Genomic DNA, 18632 nt, shown 5'->3' on the forward strand with positions numbered 1-18632 from the left:
TGGCGGCGAATTTCGCATGGTACCATTATGGCTGCGGCGCTTTCGCTGGTCAAACTGCTGACAAAGTCAGATATCTCGAATTCTTCAAGAGACAGAAATGGATTGGCTTTTGGCTTATGTTCTCCTTGCTACTGGCGCATGGATTAATCAGAAATTTACGATTATACGATGATGATTTAAATCGCGTGTATATATTAAAAGAAGAATCTAGGGAAATTCTATCTGCTATTCAACCTCTCCTGCCTTCAAGTTTAGACTAATTACTTCCAGTTAATTTAATTTATTTGTACATACCGCAGCTTGAACAAGCTTTAGAATACAAGTTGTATTTTAGAAAGGAGGCTCGTAAATTAATAACATGGCATCGCAATTAATGCCCTTGGAATTGGTCGACAAGTGTATCGGATCGAGAATTCATATCATCATGAGAAATGACAAGGAAATCGTCGGAACCCTGCTTGGATTTGATGAGTTCGTCAATATGGTAGGTTCGTTCTTAGTAACTTGAAACTGATTGTTAAGGTGCTTGAAGATGTGACAGAATACGAGGCTACTTCCGACGGAAAGAAGATCACCAAACTCGAGCAAATCCTCCTCAACGGAAACAACATCACAATGCTTGTTCCTGGCGGAGAAGGTCCCGAAGAAACTGCCTAAATACACCTGAACCTTCTTTCTAATTATCGCAATTATGATAACTAATTAGGTCGATTATTGCTCTCTCACTCCTTGAAAAATATTCTTCTCCTCTTGAAATAAAACTCAAAGAATAATGACTTCAAAAAGCTCCAACTTTCGTTCTTTTTAAGAGAAGTTTTTTTCGAAAAATGGCTTCTCCTATTGTTGGAGATATTGTATTGTTGAGGGAAGAGATTGCAAAGCGAAAGAAAACCATGGAAATGATCGACATAGCTCATACTCTTGCAAAGGAAGAGCAGTTGATAATAATTAACCGTAATCTAATTCATACAGAAAATGCAGATGTTGCTCAAAGAACTTTTCTCGTGAACGAGGTGAGTACGAAAAACTATTTTCAAGGATTTAATAATTTTCAATTGAAACTCAATTGAATTTAGAGTTCCGTAAGCAACTACAATGGCTTGTTTCAAAAGTACGAGGAAGCGACCAAACAACTTGAAAAAGAAATAGAAGGTTACGAGACCGAGATTGCTTCGTTGAAAGAAGAACTGTCCTCGCTGAAGACTGTCTAAATAAACCTGTACCTTCTTCCTGATTATCGCAATTATGATAAATAATTAGGTCGATTAGCGCTCTCTCACTCCTTGAAATAAAACTTAGAAAAGGACTTCAAAAAAAAACTTCAATTTTCGCGAAGAAATGCAAATTGAATAAACTGTAATGTATTCATATATACAGTGGCTCTTGAAAGCAGGCTGTTTTTGGGCATATTGGCATGTGAAAAGTCCCTAATTGGAAATTGTGAGGTCTTAAATTTGAAATTCTAATGTTCGTAGCGCATTTCTAATCTTCCGTTTTGATAACGAGTGATCACTTTCTTCATTTCGTCGTAAGATGCAGCTTTCGTATGCAAGCAGGCAGCCATTCCGCTGAATTCTAGAGCAGAAAAGTTATACAAAGATGGAGATGAGTACTGACCTTTTCCCCAGGCGACTTCGTGGAGACCTTTGGGCTCAGAAAGCCCGGCTTTCTTGCGCAGAATTCCGGAAAAGAAGAAATCTTCCAAACGGAAATCGTTGAGGTCTGTTTGCGCTTATTTCTGGTTGAATTCGAGTAAGATTTTTCAAAAACAACATGATGTTATATTTTTATCGTCGCGTCGATCAGACATTTTTTGCTTTCGAGAAACGAAAGTTTGCACTCTCCTCAGAATTTCATTTTATTTGCGAAAAGCGCCTCGTATAACATAAAACTTTTTTGAAAAATGGCTTCTCTCAGCGTTGAAGATGAAACTTATTTTGCCAATTTCAAACACCATCTTAGAAAGGAGCTCAATCTTTATGAGCTTCTGAAGGAAGCAAGAGAGAAGGGTTTTGATGAAAGCGAGCAAGTTGGTGGAAAAATTGCCGTTCTGAGGGAAGAGATTGCTAAGCGAAAGAAAACCATTGAAATGATCGAGATTGCTGATTCTATTGCAAAGGAGGAACAGGAACTGATTACAAACCGCAATAAGATTCATGCAGAAAATGCAGATGTTACTAAGCGAACTTTCACCGTGTACGAAGTGAGTAAATATAAACTTTTAACAAAATAAAAACTTTTAAAACTTTTTAAAAACACAAAAGTCATTCATTTTCATGATTCTATAACCTTCAATAGAGTTCCGTTACTAACTACAATGGCCTGTTTCAAAAGTACGAGGAAGCGATCAAGCAACTTGAAAAAGAAATTGAAGGTTACGAGACCGAGATTGCTTCGTTGAAAAATGAACTGTCCTTGCTGAAGAATCCGAAGAATCTATTTGCTCTAGCTTGCCAGGAACTTCAGCCATCATGTGGGATTTGCTTTGAAAAATACGACGAGGAAAAACACAAGAAGGCTGTTATAACAAAGTGTGGCCATACATTTGGACGACCTTGTCTCATGAAGCTCAAAGAGATCTACGTTGGGAACGGTAGATACTCAAAAAATGCCCCAAATGCAAAGAAAACTTCTCCTCCGATCAGGCTATCAATATTTTTGACTAATTTTGTGTGATTTTTAAGGTAAGCATCTCAAATTTGATGATAATAAGTTTTTCAGATATAAAGATCCAGTCAACTCACAAAAAACAGCGAGGAACTCAAAGCCATATTTTCATCGAATGTCAATTAAATTATCAACCAAACCATCACTCTATTTTGCTAACCCTGTTTCGCCTACCCGACTGTCGGGTCCCGACAACAGCTCTAACATGTTATTACCATAAATTCAACCATGTCCTGCTGCGTCGTTTATCTTTCTTGCAGAACTTGCATGCATTCCCACGCATTGTCCATTGCAATATTTCGGCACTCTATGCGAGCTCGGCCATTGATCCGCCCAAACATAATATTTTCCAACGTAAGAAACGGCATAGTTGTAGATTGGATAGCCTCAATTCGATTTCATCTGCGATAAAGACAGAAAAAATCTACCTTTCATGCAAACAATGTCCGATTCTTCAGTAAACATTCGATCCAGCAGGTCAAAACGCACGAATGTATCATCATCAATCTTTCAAAATTGGTCTCGGAGCTTTCAAATTTACGGAAATTCGAATCAAACTTCGTTGACCCTTTCATAAAGAACTTGTCCATCATAATTTGGACAGCGCTGTGCCAAGAACTGATAACCAAGACGTGTTTTGAGCGGCAGATTTTCATAATTATCCAGAAAATCGCCAATTACGAGATCGTCGTTTTCAAATGCTTCTCGTTGGAGCTCATCCTCGACCTGCGCGTAGAATTGTCTTTGTTCATTGAAAGGGATGAAGCGGCCAGAATTGTAAAATGCAAAGCCACTTGACATTCAGTTAAACTTGGTTCATCCCCGCTCTAAATTCATGCCATCGGACAAAGGCGGCCCGCTACCGAGCAGAAAATACAGATTAACGTCGCCTCACTAGGGTTAAACGGTTTAAGTCGCAACTGCGGCTCTTCTGAGGTGTTTGTTTGTTCTTGACTGACCTCAGCGATTATTCTCTCTTGCGAAATTAAAATAGAAGGGGTCTTCTTCTTTAGAAGAGGAATTTTTATGCAAAAACGAGGCCAAGAATTAAGAAATTTTGATAACTCGGCATTTAGAATCCATTTTCAAATCGCTTGCTGGTGTTTTGCGCACTGCGGACATCTGATAATAACTGGGTAGGGCCAAGATGGCAAGCCCGCTTATCGCTGAATTTTACACATTCCGTTCAACCCTAAAGCCTTTGGGAAGCAACATTCCCGCATACTCCCGAATCGCATCTCGATTTGTCTAAATAAACAGGTTCTCCATTTTTTCTTCTTTTCTACAAAAGTAACTCCCGAAAAATTACCGAAAAAGCGTTTCCTCAGAACTTGGGCGGTAAATTGACAATTGCCACCTTTAATTCATTTGCAATGACCCCTTTTTTCTTCCGGAGTCAAAAATATTTAGACCCAAGTATTTTCACAATAGACACACGTTACATAAAAACGCGCCAGAATTTGTTTTACATAACAATTGTTGTTTAAAAACTCAACAATTCCAATCTACGGGAGAGCCTGTTTCTTGAATCTACTGACAGCATCGCCAATTTTCCTCGATGTTTTGACGAAGACGACGATTTTCGCTCCTTCGCACTTCTTTTCCGGCTCCTTCAATAATTTTATCTAAAAAGAATTTTTTTGGAAAAGCAATTTCTATTTTGAAACCTCGTCTTGGATGTAATTTTCGGCGTAAATATCCGGAAGTGCGTCAATTTTAGAACTTGGATCTAAATTTAGTCCTTCAACGTCGTAAAGAGACTAAAATAACGAATTACGCAAAGATATTCTTATTTGAATAGTCTTACTTTCAGACTTTTCGACTGAATCGCTCGAAGATTGAAGGAATTGACTTCGTTGATTTCGGAGAAGGTTTTCGTTTCGGGTCGATTTTTGTTTGAAAAGGCTTAGATTTGGGTACGAAGAATAAAATAAATGGTGATGAACTTGATCCGCGGAAGGAGCAACCTGACCGGAGCCTGTTTATTGACAGAAACGTATTACTTTGGAGAACTTTTTATCACGCTCAAAATGACCCGTGGTTAACCTATGCGATTATGGAACCGCACATGTTTGGCTAGGAACATCCGTTCGTACCCCAAAACAAGGAGGAATGTCGAGAAGCAGTGGGGGAATGCAGGCAGCAATTTGTTTTCTTCGCGCGAGGCATTATCAAGCCTGAATTTCAAAGAATAAAAAAAAAGTTCTTGCCTCCGGAATTTTCGTTCGAAAACAAAAACGAATCCACCTTACCTGAATTGGTAAAAGAGGCGTTGATCATTTTCCATCTCCTTTTTGATCTCCAAAAGAAGCTCTTTCGCCACGATCAAATGACTAAAGAAGAGAGAAAAACGTGAGCTACTTCCGTCTCTGGGAAAATTACCTGAGTGCGGCAAAGACTAGAACCTCCAAATCATCCTCTTTGCGCACTAAAACGTGTTCACCTAATCCAGCCAAGTCCAGCGCTTCGCAGTGCTTCTACTGTAAGTTCGAAAGAAGAAATTCTATTTTTCTTGCTGAGTCGAACTTTTCCTTATGAAATGATCCCTTGGTTCTGAGAACAGAGGAGAATTAAATGCGCTGGATCGTGAAAATACCAAACAGCGGTGGGTCGCTTATCGGCTTAGTAATTACCTGAGATTACTGATTAGGATGTCGGAGCCTCGATTACGAGTAAGCTCTTCAATCTCGTCCAAGTGCCCCATTAGACTCGTCGGCTTCTGTCGAATAGAGTCAAGAGAAGTTTCTTTTTAGAAAATCCGAAATTGCTTTTTAGAATTTTATCGTTCTCCTGATATTATCCTTAAGGATACTACATTCGGAAAAAACGGCTCTGACAGATTAAAGATCTTAGTTAGATCTACCTATAGACCCCATATGATAAGCTCCAGCATTTACAGGTTCGGAGTTATTCAAACCTAAAACTCGGGAAATCGAAGGTAGTACCCTTAACCTTCAATGAGGTTAGGGTTAAGACCTATAAATTAACCCTAACCCTAAAGCCTTGCTTTAGTTCTTACCCAAGAAGAAAATTGAAAAAATAAAGACCAATTTTTCTTAAAAAAAACTTCGCTTGACTCTACTGTAAAATGTAAATGTACTCTTCCCACGTGATCAAGAAAGGAATGCAAACATAAATTGATTGAAAGATCACGTGTCCGCATTTTAGAACTCAAAGGGTTGACATTCAATTGAGACAAACGAGATGAACCGCGGTCGGCGATTTCACAATCCCGTTGCCCGGAAGCGCCTTTTCCAAATTTAAACTTATTCGATCAATTTTCCAGCGCTTCGGTCTTGATTGTCTTGCAAAAAAAAAGAAGCAACAGCAAAGCAATGTCAACCCTTGACTTAGCTACATCGTGCATGCGTTCAAACAGCTCATCCGACCAGAGGACGTTTTCAAAGTGCCTGCCAAGCAGAATGTCTCTGTTTCAAAGAGATAGGCAAATCTACACAGCCCCGCCCTGCCGAGAATGAATGGCCCATCCCAAAACCTGAATTGATCTTCAAAGCCAACGTTGGTTTCGCCATCACGTGACTCCTTTGCACTGGATCATCGAAACGTTACAGACAGAACTAAGCTCATTTCAAATCAGCCCTTGACCTTTTGAGAGCTAAATCGCTCTGATCCCATTTTCCTTCACGACGAACACGTGCACGATTTCGACAGATGGGTACTTTGAGCGTGTTCAAAAAGCTTTAGGGGCTTGGGAAAAATCGAGAAGCCGCTTGCGGCTTCGAGTCAAAAATTATTGAAGCCGCGCCTAGCGCGGCTTTTGGCATTTTAAAGCTCGAAGCCGCAAGCGGCTTCTCGATTCTATTATTATTTCGGAAAAAGAGATTTTCGATGGCTACCCCCTTAAATTTTAGGAAAGTTTGAACACGCAGCTTGATGGCCAAACGTCTATAATTTTGGCGATGAGCCATCCTTATATCTTGATCCAGCTCATCGTACCCTTATCGATGGTTGTTGAGAGTCCCTCGTGATGGTACTCAATTTGGCATATAAATTATCAAGTCCACGTAAACTTGGAGATGACGTGAGTGGCCTCTCAGTTTTCGCATCTCAAATCAGTGTCTATTTTCAAGTATCCATTGGATAACAACAAGAACCGTCCCTACCAGCGGGTTTGAAGCTATTTCTTTAGAAATTCTTCACGAAAGAATTTCCAACCCGATTTCCTAATGCTGTCATTTGGTGCACGACTCCAATCTTGATCTTCTTTGGACTCCTACAGAAAAATGAAAATTTCATTGTTATTTGGATTGTGGTCGCTCACTTCTGATCAATTAGACGTGGCGGCTTTCGCTTTGCCTAAATTTTGCTTTTCGTGATATTTATGATAACGAATTCAAACCTCGAATGCGGCGTTTGTTTTGATTTGAGCTCGAGGAAAAGGTTGATTTTAGAGACTTAGGAACACGTTTTCTTCTGTGCAAAACTACTTTCGAAACGACCTTACCCTTTAAAAATACAATCTACATCCCTAACTTATTATAAGACCACCCAAGTCAAGGCTGCTTTTAAAATTACTGCCATCTGTTGAATTATATAAAATCTTTTCTTATTCTAGCTGTTACGGAATAAGGCCCTACCCAGCTTATTTCTTATTCCCCCGAAATTTTATTTACGTCCGCTTGTATACAAAATTATGATCTAAAAGCGCCCCTTTACCAAAAAAAAGCAAAAGGCCTCAACCGTTAAAATTAACCGTTCCTTTTATCATGTTCAAATTAATGTAAAACACGGCCAGATTTACTAGCAATATCAAGCATCTTCTCAGGACTCAAGAAATTTTCTTTTTCTCTAATAGTAATAAGCAGGTTCAACCAAGTTCTCTTGATTTTTGAGCCCTTGAATGAGCAGTTTTTGTGGAAAATGAGCAAATTTCATCGTTTCTTCCTCTGGTTATTGGGGTTAAAATGGAATGAAATTATTTTTTATGGAATAAATCAGTTAGACGTTTGAAAGTCTAAGGAGCATGCATCATAATTCGCGCTGCTGCGAGTCAATGACCTTCGCAAACAATGGTCCATCAGGAGGAACCGTTTCAAGTAAAAATATGATTTTGGAAAAAAAAATAATGAAAAAAGGGAACAATGAGATGAAAAGCTTTGTTGAAGCGCCAAAAAGACTGATGAAGAGTATCGATGATGATTTAGCAGAACAAGATGGTCGGGGTGCTCGTTATTTTGGGAAGTCTCTGTGGAATTGTAGGAGAATGTCGATAGTTTCCGAGTTGATCTTCAAGAGCCGGGAAGCCTTTCTTACAATTTTTATTCAAGATAAGCGCCATCAGGCTCTTGCCAGATCAAACGTCGGAAAATTGTAGCTCTCCGTCGTAGCTGTCCCTAAAAATTTTCTGAATTTTTGATTTTAGGTACCATTTATGGTGCCTTCTCTGTCGTCGAATTTCCAGAATTACTGTTGAGGCCATCTGAAGCAAGGCAGAAGGGTCGTGTTCTTTCGTCTTCATTGAAAGACCTTCTGCCATTGCTACAATTTACCTAAACAGCAATTTGGTGCGAAACGGGTTGATGACGGCAAAATCGGTAAAAATCTCGTATTTCTTGCTAAATTCTCTCTTATGGTCTCTTTGAGGGAAATTTGTCGATTGGAGCTGAAATTTCTTTTCCTGAACACCTTCTCGCTTCTTTATGGGAAATTTTTAGAGAAACGAAAATGGTATTCAAGATAAAATTTCAGCTTATGATTCAATTTTCTTGAAGGTATACATAATTATTAGAACATGATAGAACTAATGATAAAATTTATACTAGTTTATTCTTCACTCAAGTTATGGTTTATTTTGAAAATCAGCTTTCTGAGGGTAAAGTTGGTCCGCGCAGCTTTCCCTCGCAGCTTTCATCAAGAAATTCAAAACCGAAATTTCTAGCGCCTAAAAATTTTGATGTTAAAAAAAGTCTCTAGAACTTGTTTTGCTTCCCATCAAAATTCAAAATTTTTTTGTTCAGTCGACGTTTGGCTCAGTTTATACGGTAAGTCGGTTGGGAAAACAGCTTTTTCGATTTTTGCCATCACCGTAATTGATAAAAAGTAAAAGTACAGAACTCCGATAATTTATTTTAATACCAAATTCCTCGTTCCACGTTAAATTGATTGGATTTTTTTGCACGAGTAGCCAAAAGAATTTTTACACCAGGCACTTTCGGGCACGTGCGACTTTTGGCACCGCAAATGGGCGCATTTGAATTTTAGACAAAGGTTGAATTTAACATTTGAGAATGTTAAATTCGAAACCTCGGCGGATCAGACTTCGAATTTTTGGCTTTCAGACGCGATTTTGGGGAAAAAGTTTATTCTGAAATCGGCTAGAAATTAAAGCCCAGAGTTCTTGAGCCCAATTTTAAGTAAAACGCGATTTTCCAATTTCCTTGAACCAAATAGTCTAAACCCTTAATTAGGCCACGCCCAGCTAGAAATCGCGAATTCAATTAATTTCTCCACGAATTCGTTTATAAAAATTTAAAAAAGGCGGTGTCTGTTTTGAGCACCTTAGCCCGCACGTTCGTGTTTTGAAAATGTACGAATTTTGGCCCTCAATTTGGCGTAAAACGCGAGCATAAATATTTGATATCTTTAATCGTTAATTTTATTCCCTTCTCGGTTATCGCGCGAAATATTTTGCTAGGAACCAAAGTGAAAAAAAAAACGGGCGAACTAAGTGCTAGATTTATTCATAACTAGGAGGAGCTACATTTCGATCGTTTTAATAAACATAGAGTTATTAACAGCTTTTGGTGAACTTAGGAGAAAATCAAGAATCCAATGCAGCATTGGCAATGCTTCTTGCGGCTTTGAGTAATCAAAAAGTAGCCGCGGTTTTGTGCGGCTTTTCTATTGTATAACTCAAAGCCGCAAGTCCCCAAATAGGAAATCGAGAAGCCGCGGCTTCTTGCGGCCTTGAGTAATCAAATAAAATAGCCGCGCTTTGCGCGGCTTTTTCATTTTTGACTCGAAGCCGCAAGCGGCTTCTCGATTTTAAGACTTTTCAAAAACGAGCGAAATCATAATGATACCGGCATCTTTGGAGAAATTTCGAGGAAAAATTGAAGCTTTGATAACTCTTATTTTAGTTTTCAGGGTTGAGAAGATCCCGGACGAATGGAGAGCCAGTATGTTTATCAGAAGAAGCGTGCTGACTTCGGTCGGCATCCACTGTTCTTGTAAGTACTACATTATCATTTCATCATTACTATTATAGAGATTTATATCTCGTTTTGATAAAAGCGCATAATCCCGCCTGACAAGTTATTTTCTAAAATAGCGCTCGTCTAAAACAGGAAGCCACAATCTGTATTAGCTTAGGCGATTACGCAAGTTACTGAGCGGCAAAAAAACACGACGCGCAAAGCCTTCCGTTCCATTCGTTTAAAATCCCTTCCTTGTTTTAATTAACATGTAATAACGACAATCAAAGGAGGATTTTGAACGGATGAAACGGAGGAAATTAAGCTGTAACAATTTTACGCCTTAAGGGTGTCAACATTGATTTTTGCATTTTTTCTGTTGACACCCTTAAAAATTAAAAATTGAATTAAAGTGACCTTTTTTATAACGAATCATCTTCAACAGTTCATGAGATCTCAATTTGAGACTTTCATTATTGACATAAATTGACCAGACGCTGACTTTACTTCAGACATTTTAATCGTTTTCTGATTGCGCTACATTTTGCGTGCGTTTAGCCCATCCACGTCTTGCAATTTGTCGATTTGAATAATTTTATTGAAAGCTTTGCGATCAGACTACTGATTGATCGAGGCGATTAACATGTTCTTTTCTAGCGACCGAATGGCCGAAATCCAAGTGGACATAGATCACAATGAAGATGATCGAGACGTAAGTACCAAGCTCTTCAGATCTTGAGACTTTTAACTAAGTGGGCTTATTAGTAATTATCAAGAAACGCGGCTATTTTAAGTGCACCAAAGAGGAATTTTTACTATAGAAACCTTCGAGCGAAGTGGGTGAAAAACCTTGTTGACACCCTTAAAAATGTCATCTGATATGAAATCGCAGAATAATCAACCCCTCAAAAGCGTGACAAAGAGTCCCAGAATCAACTAGTGCCACCAAAACCGGATCATGACTCGTTCCAAAATTGGCTTAGTTCCGCATATGTGGATCAATCGAAATCAACGTAAAAACGGTTCTTCGTTTCTTTCGCTCAGCATAACTGAATGGCTGCTCCCGCATTTCCCAAAATCCTGGATTTCCCAAATCCTGGATTTCTCAAAATCCTGAATTTCTCAAATCGCCAAATCAGGATTCTGCCGATTCTGGATTTTGGGAAATGCAGGATTTTTATTTCTTTTGAATTAGCAAAGCAAGAAACTTGCTTGGTTTAAAAATCCAACCCAGATTCTTCTTAGTCAGAATCTTCCGCGCTGAAAAATCCCTTCCGAATAATTTGTCACCTCCAAAAAAAGTCGCGCCTCCTAATCCCTGCGAAAACAATCGGTTGAAAGTCGGTTTTTGAACTTGGAAGTTCCAAAATAGATTTAGTTGTTGTTACAGGCACGACCCAAAAGAATGTACATTTTGGTGGAACTTGAAAACAAAATTTATCAAAGGATTTTTTAATTGGGCCGAACCAAAATAAGGAAGTAATAAGCTAGGAAGTGACAGCGTAGGAGCGAACAAGAAAGTATCATACACGAAAGGATCAAATAAGAAAGTATCATACATGAAAGTATCAAATTAAATAGGATCATGCATTAAAGGATCGAATTTTTTTGGAACCAATAAGATTGCCGTATAAGGCCTACCGGCCTATAAGAAACCCATCCTCAATCATTTTCAAATGTATGCCCGATCCAATCTTGCACGATACTGGCTTGGATCTTCCATTATAATTTGATCCTTTCGTGTATGATACTTTCTTGTTCGCTCCTACGCTGTCACTTCCTAGCTTATTACTTCCCTATTTTAGTTCGTGCCTTTTAATTCCCTGGAGACATCAGTTATTTGCCAATTTCATATATTGCTAGATGTAATGGTAGAAAAATAAACCCTTTGATTGCCCTTTTAAAACTGCAAATATGAAACAGATTTAGAATCGCCAGATCGGCGATCATTTTGGTACCGAAGTCGTCTGAATCGGACAAGATTTTCGATCAATAATGAGAATCTGAAGTCCCAAAATATGCGCTAGAAATTTTCGAGCGCCCGGAAAGGGATGAACACTCCATCCAGTCATTTAACCCATAGTCTCAGTTTGTAGAACAGCTTCTATTCTACCAGAATCAATTCACAGAAGTTGTGAACAAAGACTCTAGTAAGAACCAGAGCCGAAAGAAGCCCAAACATTCTATTTTAGTTTTGACAGATAGAGAAAAACAACTGTTTTCGACGAAATTTCAGCTGAATCCTGCATTTCTAAAAATCCTGCTTTTCCCAATCCTGCATTTCCCAAAATCCAGAATCGGCAGAATCCTGATTTGGCGATTTGAGAAATTCAGGATTTTGAGAAATCCAGGATTTGGGAAATCCAGGATTTTGGGAAATGCGGGAGCAGCCTAACTGAATAGTAGTAACGAAGCAACTGCACGCAGTTGGCGGGATAGAAAATTATTCACGCGAATAACAAAATCACCACTTTTCAAAGCTTTCAAAGCTCCATTGACGAAAGTAGCAATCCTTGGGAAGCTCATAATCAGCATACTTTCGCCTGCGCTAGAAATGGGTGCTGAAACATTTATTTGTAGAACTACATGGTTCGAAATCCTGTTCATGCCGGGACTCAAGCCGTGGTACAGTTATCAGAGCATTGCGCCAATACAGATACATTCGAAACTTCAACTAAGGAACGGCTGATAATTTGATAATTTAACAGCGCCATCTAGCGCATCTTCTTCGACCAATCAAATTGAGTCTTCAATTTTGATTGGAGACTCAATTTTTTCTCCAATGCAATAAAACTCTTGTATTCGGTCTATTTTCGGCTTAACCAATTTATGGAAGTGCATTTATAGATAACCAATAAGATTGCTGTATTTGGCCTCCCGGCCAATCAAAACCCTGATCCATAAAATCACTTCGATAAATTGGTTTAACCCTCATTTTCAACGAAAAAAGATGACCCAGATCAATTTAAATTCATAAATTTCTCACGTGGAAAAGAACCAACTTGAAATTAAGATACTGTTTTTCAAAATTAGAACTTCAGTAATTACATGCTTTTATGATAATGAACATATGTTTGTTGCGCAATCAAGCAGCCTTGTAAAGCACATAGTACACGTTGAAGGTGGCTGGCCAAAAGATATTAATGCAGCAGATATGGAAGCCACAAGTCGATTTAGGAAGAAAACAGAAAAGGTAAATTTCGTGGCAGTATTACCATAAGAAAGAAAACCGCGGATCCGCCACACGTTCAGGCAACAGCCTGTTGCGAATAGAGAGCTAACTTTCTTCTTTCTTTCAGGACGAAAACTACAGTAAAACAATCAGCTCCCTCGGCGAGCGAGTCGAGGCAGTCATCCGCCAAAATAATGCTATTGACATCTACGAAGAATATTTTACCGACGCTGGAATCATCCCCACCGTCGACGAGCCACCACGGTAAGTCAGCCAGAAAACCTCGAGTAACCCTCGTTGAAAAAGGAAATATTTGAAGCTTTCAATTGCGCCGGAATCCGCGCAATCTCCTGACCGAGTCATGAAAACGTTCACATGTTATGTAATCTCAGTCAATTAAAAAATGACCCAGCAATTCGACTAAGCCCTACTTTTTTCTGAAACTTTTGTAAGAAATAATCAAATCAGTAGCGTTACTAACGTCACATGTGGCTTGTAAAGGTCTAACTGGGCGCGTTTCATAATTCCATTTCCCGCTGCATAGGGCAACGTGATTTGCATTTGCCCTGTCCCCAGCTTCTAAATTTTCGCCGGGAGAGCCGGACTTCCAAATCCGGGAGCGAGATTAAATGTCCAACTTGATTTTCATCCTTGATTCTTCAGACTCTCGTATTTACAGATTTAATCGGCACTTGATAAATGGGCGTTGGTTCAATCAATCCTAGAAGGAAATGATCGAGATTTTCAGACAACTAATGCACTCATTTAACTTCTGGACATTTCAGCATATTGACCAATCAGAAAGCTGGATGGAAAAATTCTTTATCCGTTTAAGCCGCTGTAGGAATATTTTTTAAGTTTTATTTCAAATTCCTACAGCGGTTTGAACGAATAACGAATTTTTCCATCCAGCTCTCTGATTGGTCAATACGCTGAAATGTCCATAAGTTAAATGATTTTTTATCTTAGGAATTACCATTAGATTTATTCTAACTATTATTCATTTAGAGTAAGCACTGTAAATCTTTTCCGCGATCCTGCTGGAAAAGGCGCGCGATCTGCAATCAACATTGCCTGGCATCCGGATGGGGGCAAACACGCCGCCGTCTCTTACGGCACCGTTGGTTTCCAGGCACCCGTGGTCGATCTCCTTACGTATTCGCAATTTGTCAAAATGCGCACCCTTTTTCTTTCTTGTTTAGGCGAGAAAGAATGCCTTTTGACGAGTAAGGTCGACCCCGGCGAAATAGGCTAGCCTCAAGGATCTCGAAAGTTATGTCTGGAATGTGGAGAACTCGAAGGAAAGCGTTCGACAGAAATTGATATTTTCTAAACCCTCCAAGCGTGAATATGAAGATGAGTGCATTCAGGAGTTACTTTTGGTTACTTGAAAGTCTTAAGGGTGTAGCACTCGTTGCTTGAGCCCGTTGTAATGAAGGTTTATTTAGACTGTCCAGTAGATGCTATTGAAAATATTCGGTCATTTTTTCTTGGAAAAAGATCAAAATTTCATTTTAGAAATTAATGAATTTTTCGCCATTTTAGTAATCCTTGGCGAGAATCCTGTTAGAGGCTGCTAGGCCTCTGCGATGGCCTTTTGCTTTGGGTCCGTTAAAATTTGCGATTCTGGGCTCCTCCTTTTTTTAAGGAAAATCTTGCAGGCATTTTGCTGAGCCGCGCCTGAAATTGGCATTTTTAGGGTGTGAAGGGAAACCGCAGATTACAAGAAAGTCTAGACTTGAGGGCATTCAAATTAGAAGGACTTATGAAAAACGCTCCGTCAGAAACCCTTAATTACCCTGCGACCACGAAGCAACGTCCTATGTATGGAGTACAATCCCAAGGACTCGAACATTATCCTCGGCGGCCAGTTCTCCGGCCAGGTCTGCATCTGGGACTTGCGAAAGAACTCACCAACGCCCACCGATATTACAGCGGCGGAAGTCGCCCACCGAGACCCTTGCCACAGCGCGCTTTGGATTCAGGTACGTTCTAACAATTTTTGAGCTTATTTGCGGCTTCCGCTCTTGATTTTAAAGAGTCACCATGTCATTTTTTATATATTCTTCTTCGAAATTCTTTTACAGAAAAAACTCTTAGTAAAAATTTAGAAAAAGTTCAATCGATCATCATTTTTGTATTTAGTCAAAAACCGGCACGGACTTCTTTTCCTCCTCGACCGATGGCACCGTGAAGTGGTGGGACACTCGGAAGTTGTCTGAGCCAGTTGAGGAGCTCATCCTGGATCCGACCAAGCAGCTCAATCCTAAGTAAGTACTCAACTATATCTTGTTATCAGCAGTTTTTCATCTTCCGAGTCACTGTACTGAAGTAGGTTAAACCGAACTTTCACGAGAAATTCTCCACTAAAAATATTCATTTTAGTGCTGCTCTTGGAGCTATGTGCTTGGAGTACGAACCAACAATGCCTACTAAATTCATGGTCGGCACGGAGCAGGGTACCATTATTATTTGCAACAGGTAACAATTTATACGATATCTCCTACTACACTTCACGTGGGCCACTAGAAAATAGCGGCGTATCAAGTCTCTTTTATATAATTTCGCGGGCCAACTCTAAAAAAGTTGATTTGTCAGACATGGAATGGGAATTTTTTTTCTCATCCGGAAGATGGGACATTCCGGAACGTCTCTGATTGCGGCTTTATGACGTTTTTGAATTTTCCGATGATGATTATTCGTTGGTTAGAATGTTCCTTTAGGTGGCTGATTAAGGGTATCCTTGATAAATGTTCTAATAGAGTTAGGGAGGCGCTTTGTTTGCGTTTAATTACTTCTCTATTTTCCTCTTAGTCGAAAGAATAGAAAGCGTGAGATGCTAATTCACTTTCTTACCACTTATTTTGGCACTTATGATTACTGTAAACTTGGTCTCATTGCGTTGAAAAATGAACTCGCCCACCGCACCCACGAACCGCCGAGCAATTTCTTTTGGTCGCACTAACATCTGTTTAGAAGTGCGTCAACGCATTTCACTAATAATACAGAAACACATCTTCGTGAAAAGCTCAAGGAGTACTCTTGACAATATACTCTTTAGAAAAGCAAAAACAGCGGCCGACAAGATTGCAGCGCTGTATCAGAGCTACAGTGGTCCAGTGAACACGATCGCGCGAAACCCATTGTACCCGAAAATGTTCCTGACCGTCGGCGAGTGGACCAACAGAATCTGGTCAGAGGATATCAGAGAGTCTGCTATCATCACAATGAAAAATTCCAGGCACGGGGGATTTTCTCAGCGGCTCAGATCTAGAATTCTCTAGGTACTATTTCGCAGCACCTTAACTTTAAAACTAATTCTTCTTACATATACCGCGATTGGCATTTCTGACTGACTGATTCTGATTTTCGAGTGAAATAGCTAATCAACCAATTAAAATTTGACTCTAGTGTCTCTTCTTTGAGAGTTCCGTCAAACCAGTGACGCCTACGCAATCTACGTTACAAATCTCCTATGTTTTTAGCATGGAGAATTGTAACGTCAATGTGCATCTTTCAAAAATCAGTCAGTCAGGACTGCCAATCGCGGTAATTTAATAGCGGAGAAATCTACGCAGAAATCACTAAAATTGTAGGCACGGTTTTAGTGAGTCACTGTAGCTAAAAAAAGAGGTTAGTTTCTTTAGTTAACTAATCCTGGCAGAACGCTTTTCCGGCACCCTCAATCATATGGACTCTGTAATATGCGAATGGGGCCCAAGAAAGCGATAGTAATCCGGCTCAAAATCGAAGGTTGAAATGACTTGGCGGTGATTTCATCTCTTTCTCGAGTCCGACCGGACAATCGCAACTTCAAATCCCCCTGAAAAGACACCACACTGCTGCTGCTCGCTGGTCACCAACTCGGCCAGCTGTGTTCTTTACGGCGAAATCGGACGGAAGTATAGATATTTGGGACTTGATGGTGAAACAGGCGCAACCAACTTTGAACATTAACGTCAGCGACGCACCTCTTTGCTCGATGCGAGTGACAGGCAATGGGGTCATCAGCATAATAAGCGAAATGATTGTAGAAGTCCGCTGTATTAGCTATTAGGGCGTGGAATTTTCTAAAACTTAAAGACCATTTCATTCCATAATTATTGAATTTAAGATTCAACTAATTTCTTAGCTGTATCAAAATGGAACTGATCAATAATTAGCTAGAATTGAACCTTCGTAAATTGATAATTAACAAATTTATAATCAAAATAAACCGTAAAAAACCCTTGTTTATATTAACGCCAAATATATTGATCCTGAGCTACGTTTTTTGATTGCGCTTTTGATGACCTTTTGAAAAGATAACGGTAATCTTGTAGCTGCAGGAGATCGAAATGGCAACGTGACACTTCTTAGTCTCAACGATGCCCTTACTGAGGTACGTACCCTTAAGGATATAGCCGTTCTCAAGGCACTTTCGTAGCGCTAAAAGGGGACGATAAAATTTTTTCATTTCAAAAGGAACCCTACCTAAAATTGCCTAAGAAACCCGATTCTAGTGTTCTTTTTAATTTTTTCATGGAAAAATTTCTCTCTAGAGCAATTTTAAATCTTACGATCACTTTTTCTCGAAAATTTTCCATTAAATCGGTCGAGTTTTTTGATAAATTAAAAATTTGGACCTTTCTCTACATTCCCAGGGTCTAAAGTTTAATAGATTCCAATTATTTATGATTCTAGAGCCATTTTTATGAGGCTTACTTGAATAAGCCGAAGCGTCAGACAACGCTCTGGTTTGCTGCGCTGAGCGCCCTCCTCCATCGCGCGGTGAGGCGCGCATGTGAAAGACCACGCTGATTGGTCGAGCGCCCTGAACGCAGCATTTATGAAAAACAAAAGCCAAAAAGAAGAAGACGCTAGAATAAAAATTTGCTCGGGTTTTGAAATTTTGAGGCCCTAAGAAGGTAGATAAGCAGTTATTTATAATAATACACGGTTTAGTTTTAGCGATTTAATTGTAAAATTTCGAGAAAAAGTGATCGTAAGATTTCAAATCGCTCTAGAGAGAAATTTTCTTTGAAAAAAATTTTTAAAAACATCAAAATCGAATTCTAGACATAATTTTAGGTAGGACCTGTCTTGAAATGATAAAATTTTATCGCCCCATTTCGGCGCTACGAAAGTGCCTTGAGAACGGCTATATCCTTAATCAAATTTCAAATTTCTAACAATGCTTTCAGCTTCAAAAAGACGAGAAATCGTTCTGCAACTTCCTCTTTGAGAGAGAAACTCGACGAGAGAAAGTACTCGAAGCTAGGAATCGTGAACTTCGACTAAAGGAAAAGTAAGTTGACACCTTTAACGCCACTTGGGAAAACCCTTCAAGCTACCGTAAATAACACTTTTCCTCTAAGGCAAAAGAATAAGCCAAAAATGGTGGAGGAAGAAGCTCCCGAAGAGCCTGCGGATGATCCATTAACTGATATCGCAGACGAATTAAGCAGAACCCTCGATGCGGAGAAGAAGAAACACACTCTTCTGGAACGCCAGTTCACCTTCGAACTCGACCAGCCAGCCAGCGAGGACGAGGAAGAAGAAGAGCAAGCCGAAAAAGCCGAGTAAAAAGCAAAGAAAAAAGCCATATTTTGAGATTTGAAATATGAAAGACTGTACATTCGCTCCATCGCTGTAAATTT

At 39.5% G+C, this 18632-nt stretch overlaps 4 protein-coding genes, 2 long non-coding RNA genes and 1 pseudogene across 7 annotated transcripts; 5 read left to right on the forward strand and 2 right to left on the reverse strand.

Annotated features, from left to right (window-relative positions):
* The first annotated feature begins 313 nt into the window (after window positions 1-313).
* Window positions 314-785, forward strand: LOC145709991 (U6 snRNA-associated Sm-like protein LSm5). Its single transcript, XM_081787678.1, has 2 exons — window positions 314-484; window positions 523-785. Exons 1-2 carry the CDS (start codon window positions 359-361, stop codon window positions 655-657), a joined length of 261 nt encoding a protein of 86 aa, XP_081643804.1. The 5' UTR covers window positions 314-358; the 3' UTR covers window positions 658-785.
* Window positions 786-827: 42 nt separating this feature from the next.
* LOC145695923 (uncharacterized) lies at window positions 828-1307 on the forward strand. Its single transcript, XM_081772974.1, has 2 exons — window positions 828-1013; window positions 1077-1307. The coding sequence occupies exons 1-2, from the start codon at window positions 828-830 to the stop codon at window positions 1209-1211; spliced, it is 321 nt and encodes a 106-aa protein (XP_081629100.1). The 3' UTR covers window positions 1212-1307.
* Window positions 1308-1876: 569 nt separating this feature from the next.
* On the forward strand, window positions 1877-2983 carry LOC145711165 (uncharacterized). Its single transcript, XM_081788896.1, has 3 exons — window positions 1877-2203; window positions 2299-2684; window positions 2722-2983. Exons 1-2 carry the CDS (start codon window positions 1904-1906, stop codon window positions 2674-2676), a joined length of 678 nt encoding a protein of 225 aa, XP_081645022.1. The 5' UTR covers window positions 1877-1903; the 3' UTR covers window positions 2677-2684; window positions 2722-2983.
* Window positions 2984-4334: 1351 nt separating this feature from the next.
* LOC145695470 (uncharacterized) lies at window positions 4335-4552 on the reverse strand. The gene is made up of 2 exons (XR_014133737.1): window positions 4475-4552; window positions 4335-4427 (listed from the first exon to the last, which is right to left on the reverse strand). It is a non-coding gene; the product is annotated as an uncharacterized LOC145695470 (long non-coding RNA).
* Window positions 4553-4743: 191 nt separating this feature from the next.
* LOC145695286 (uncharacterized) lies at window positions 4744-5153 on the reverse strand. The gene is made up of 3 exons (XR_014133681.1): window positions 5050-5153; window positions 4920-5000; window positions 4744-4844 (listed from the first exon to the last, which is right to left on the reverse strand). It is a non-coding gene; the product is annotated as an uncharacterized LOC145695286 (long non-coding RNA).
* Window positions 5154-8632: 3479 nt separating this feature from the next.
* Window positions 8633-12518, forward strand: LOC145711852 (dynein intermediate chain 3, ciliary pseudogene; annotated as a pseudogene). The gene is made up of 4 exons (XR_014135204.1): window positions 8633-8669; window positions 9775-9857; window positions 10479-10533; window positions 12402-12518. The product of XR_014135204.1 is annotated as a dynein intermediate chain 3, ciliary pseudogene (transcript).
* A 373-nt stretch (window positions 12519-12891) lies between these two features.
* LOC145711853 (dynein axonemal intermediate chain 2-like) lies at window positions 12892-18573 on the forward strand. The gene is made up of 12 exons (XM_081789542.1): window positions 12892-13014; window positions 13121-13257; window positions 14002-14134; window positions 14244-14300; window positions 14778-14978; window positions 15139-15263; window positions 15379-15474; window positions 16055-16255; window positions 16786-16988; window positions 17298-17374; window positions 18177-18280; window positions 18351-18573. Exons 1-12 carry the CDS (start codon window positions 12892-12894, stop codon window positions 18556-18558), a joined length of 1665 nt encoding a protein of 554 aa, XP_081645668.1. The 3' UTR covers window positions 18559-18573.
* The last annotated feature ends 59 nt before the right edge of the window (window positions 18574-18632 follow it).

This window comes from Oikopleura dioica, chromosome 1, assembly GCF_907165135.1.
Source record: "Oikopleura dioica chromosome 1, OKI2018_I68_1.0, whole genome shotgun sequence".
Classification (NCBI taxonomy): Eukaryota; Metazoa; Chordata; class Appendicularia; order Copelata; family Oikopleuridae; genus Oikopleura; species Oikopleura dioica.

Excerpts from the sequence above, each read along its gene's own strand:
- LOC145711853 (XM_081789542.1), top strand. The coding sequence starts at position 12,892 with ATGTTTGTTGCGCAATCAAGCAGCCTTGTAAAGCACATAGTACACGTT. Across the intron at positions 15,264-15,378 it reads ACCAAGCAGCTCAATCCTAA|TGCTGCTCTTGGAGCTATGT; the intron begins GTAAGTACTCAA and ends TATTCATTTTAG. Across the intron at positions 17,375-18,176 it reads TCAACGATGCCCTTACTGAG|CTTCAAAAAGACGAGAAATC; the intron begins GTACGTACCCTT and ends CAATGCTTTCAG.
- LOC145709991 (XM_081787678.1), top strand. The coding sequence starts at position 359 with ATGGCATCGCAATTAATGCCCTTGGAATTGGTCGACAAGTGTATCGGA. Across the intron at positions 485-522 it reads TTGATGAGTTCGTCAATATG|GTGCTTGAAGATGTGACAGA; the intron begins GTAGGTTCGTTC and ends CTGATTGTTAAG.
- LOC145711165 (XM_081788896.1), top strand. The coding sequence starts at position 1,904 with ATGGCTTCTCTCAGCGTTGAAGATGAAACTTATTTTGCCAATTTCAAA. Across the intron at positions 2,204-2,298 it reads GAACTTTCACCGTGTACGAA|AGTTCCGTTACTAACTACAA; the intron begins GTGAGTAAATAT and ends AACCTTCAATAG.
- LOC145695923 (XM_081772974.1), top strand. The coding sequence starts at position 828 with ATGGCTTCTCCTATTGTTGGAGATATTGTATTGTTGAGGGAAGAGATT. Across the intron at positions 1,014-1,076 it reads GAACTTTTCTCGTGAACGAG|AGTTCCGTAAGCAACTACAA; the intron begins GTGAGTACGAAA and ends AATTGAATTTAG.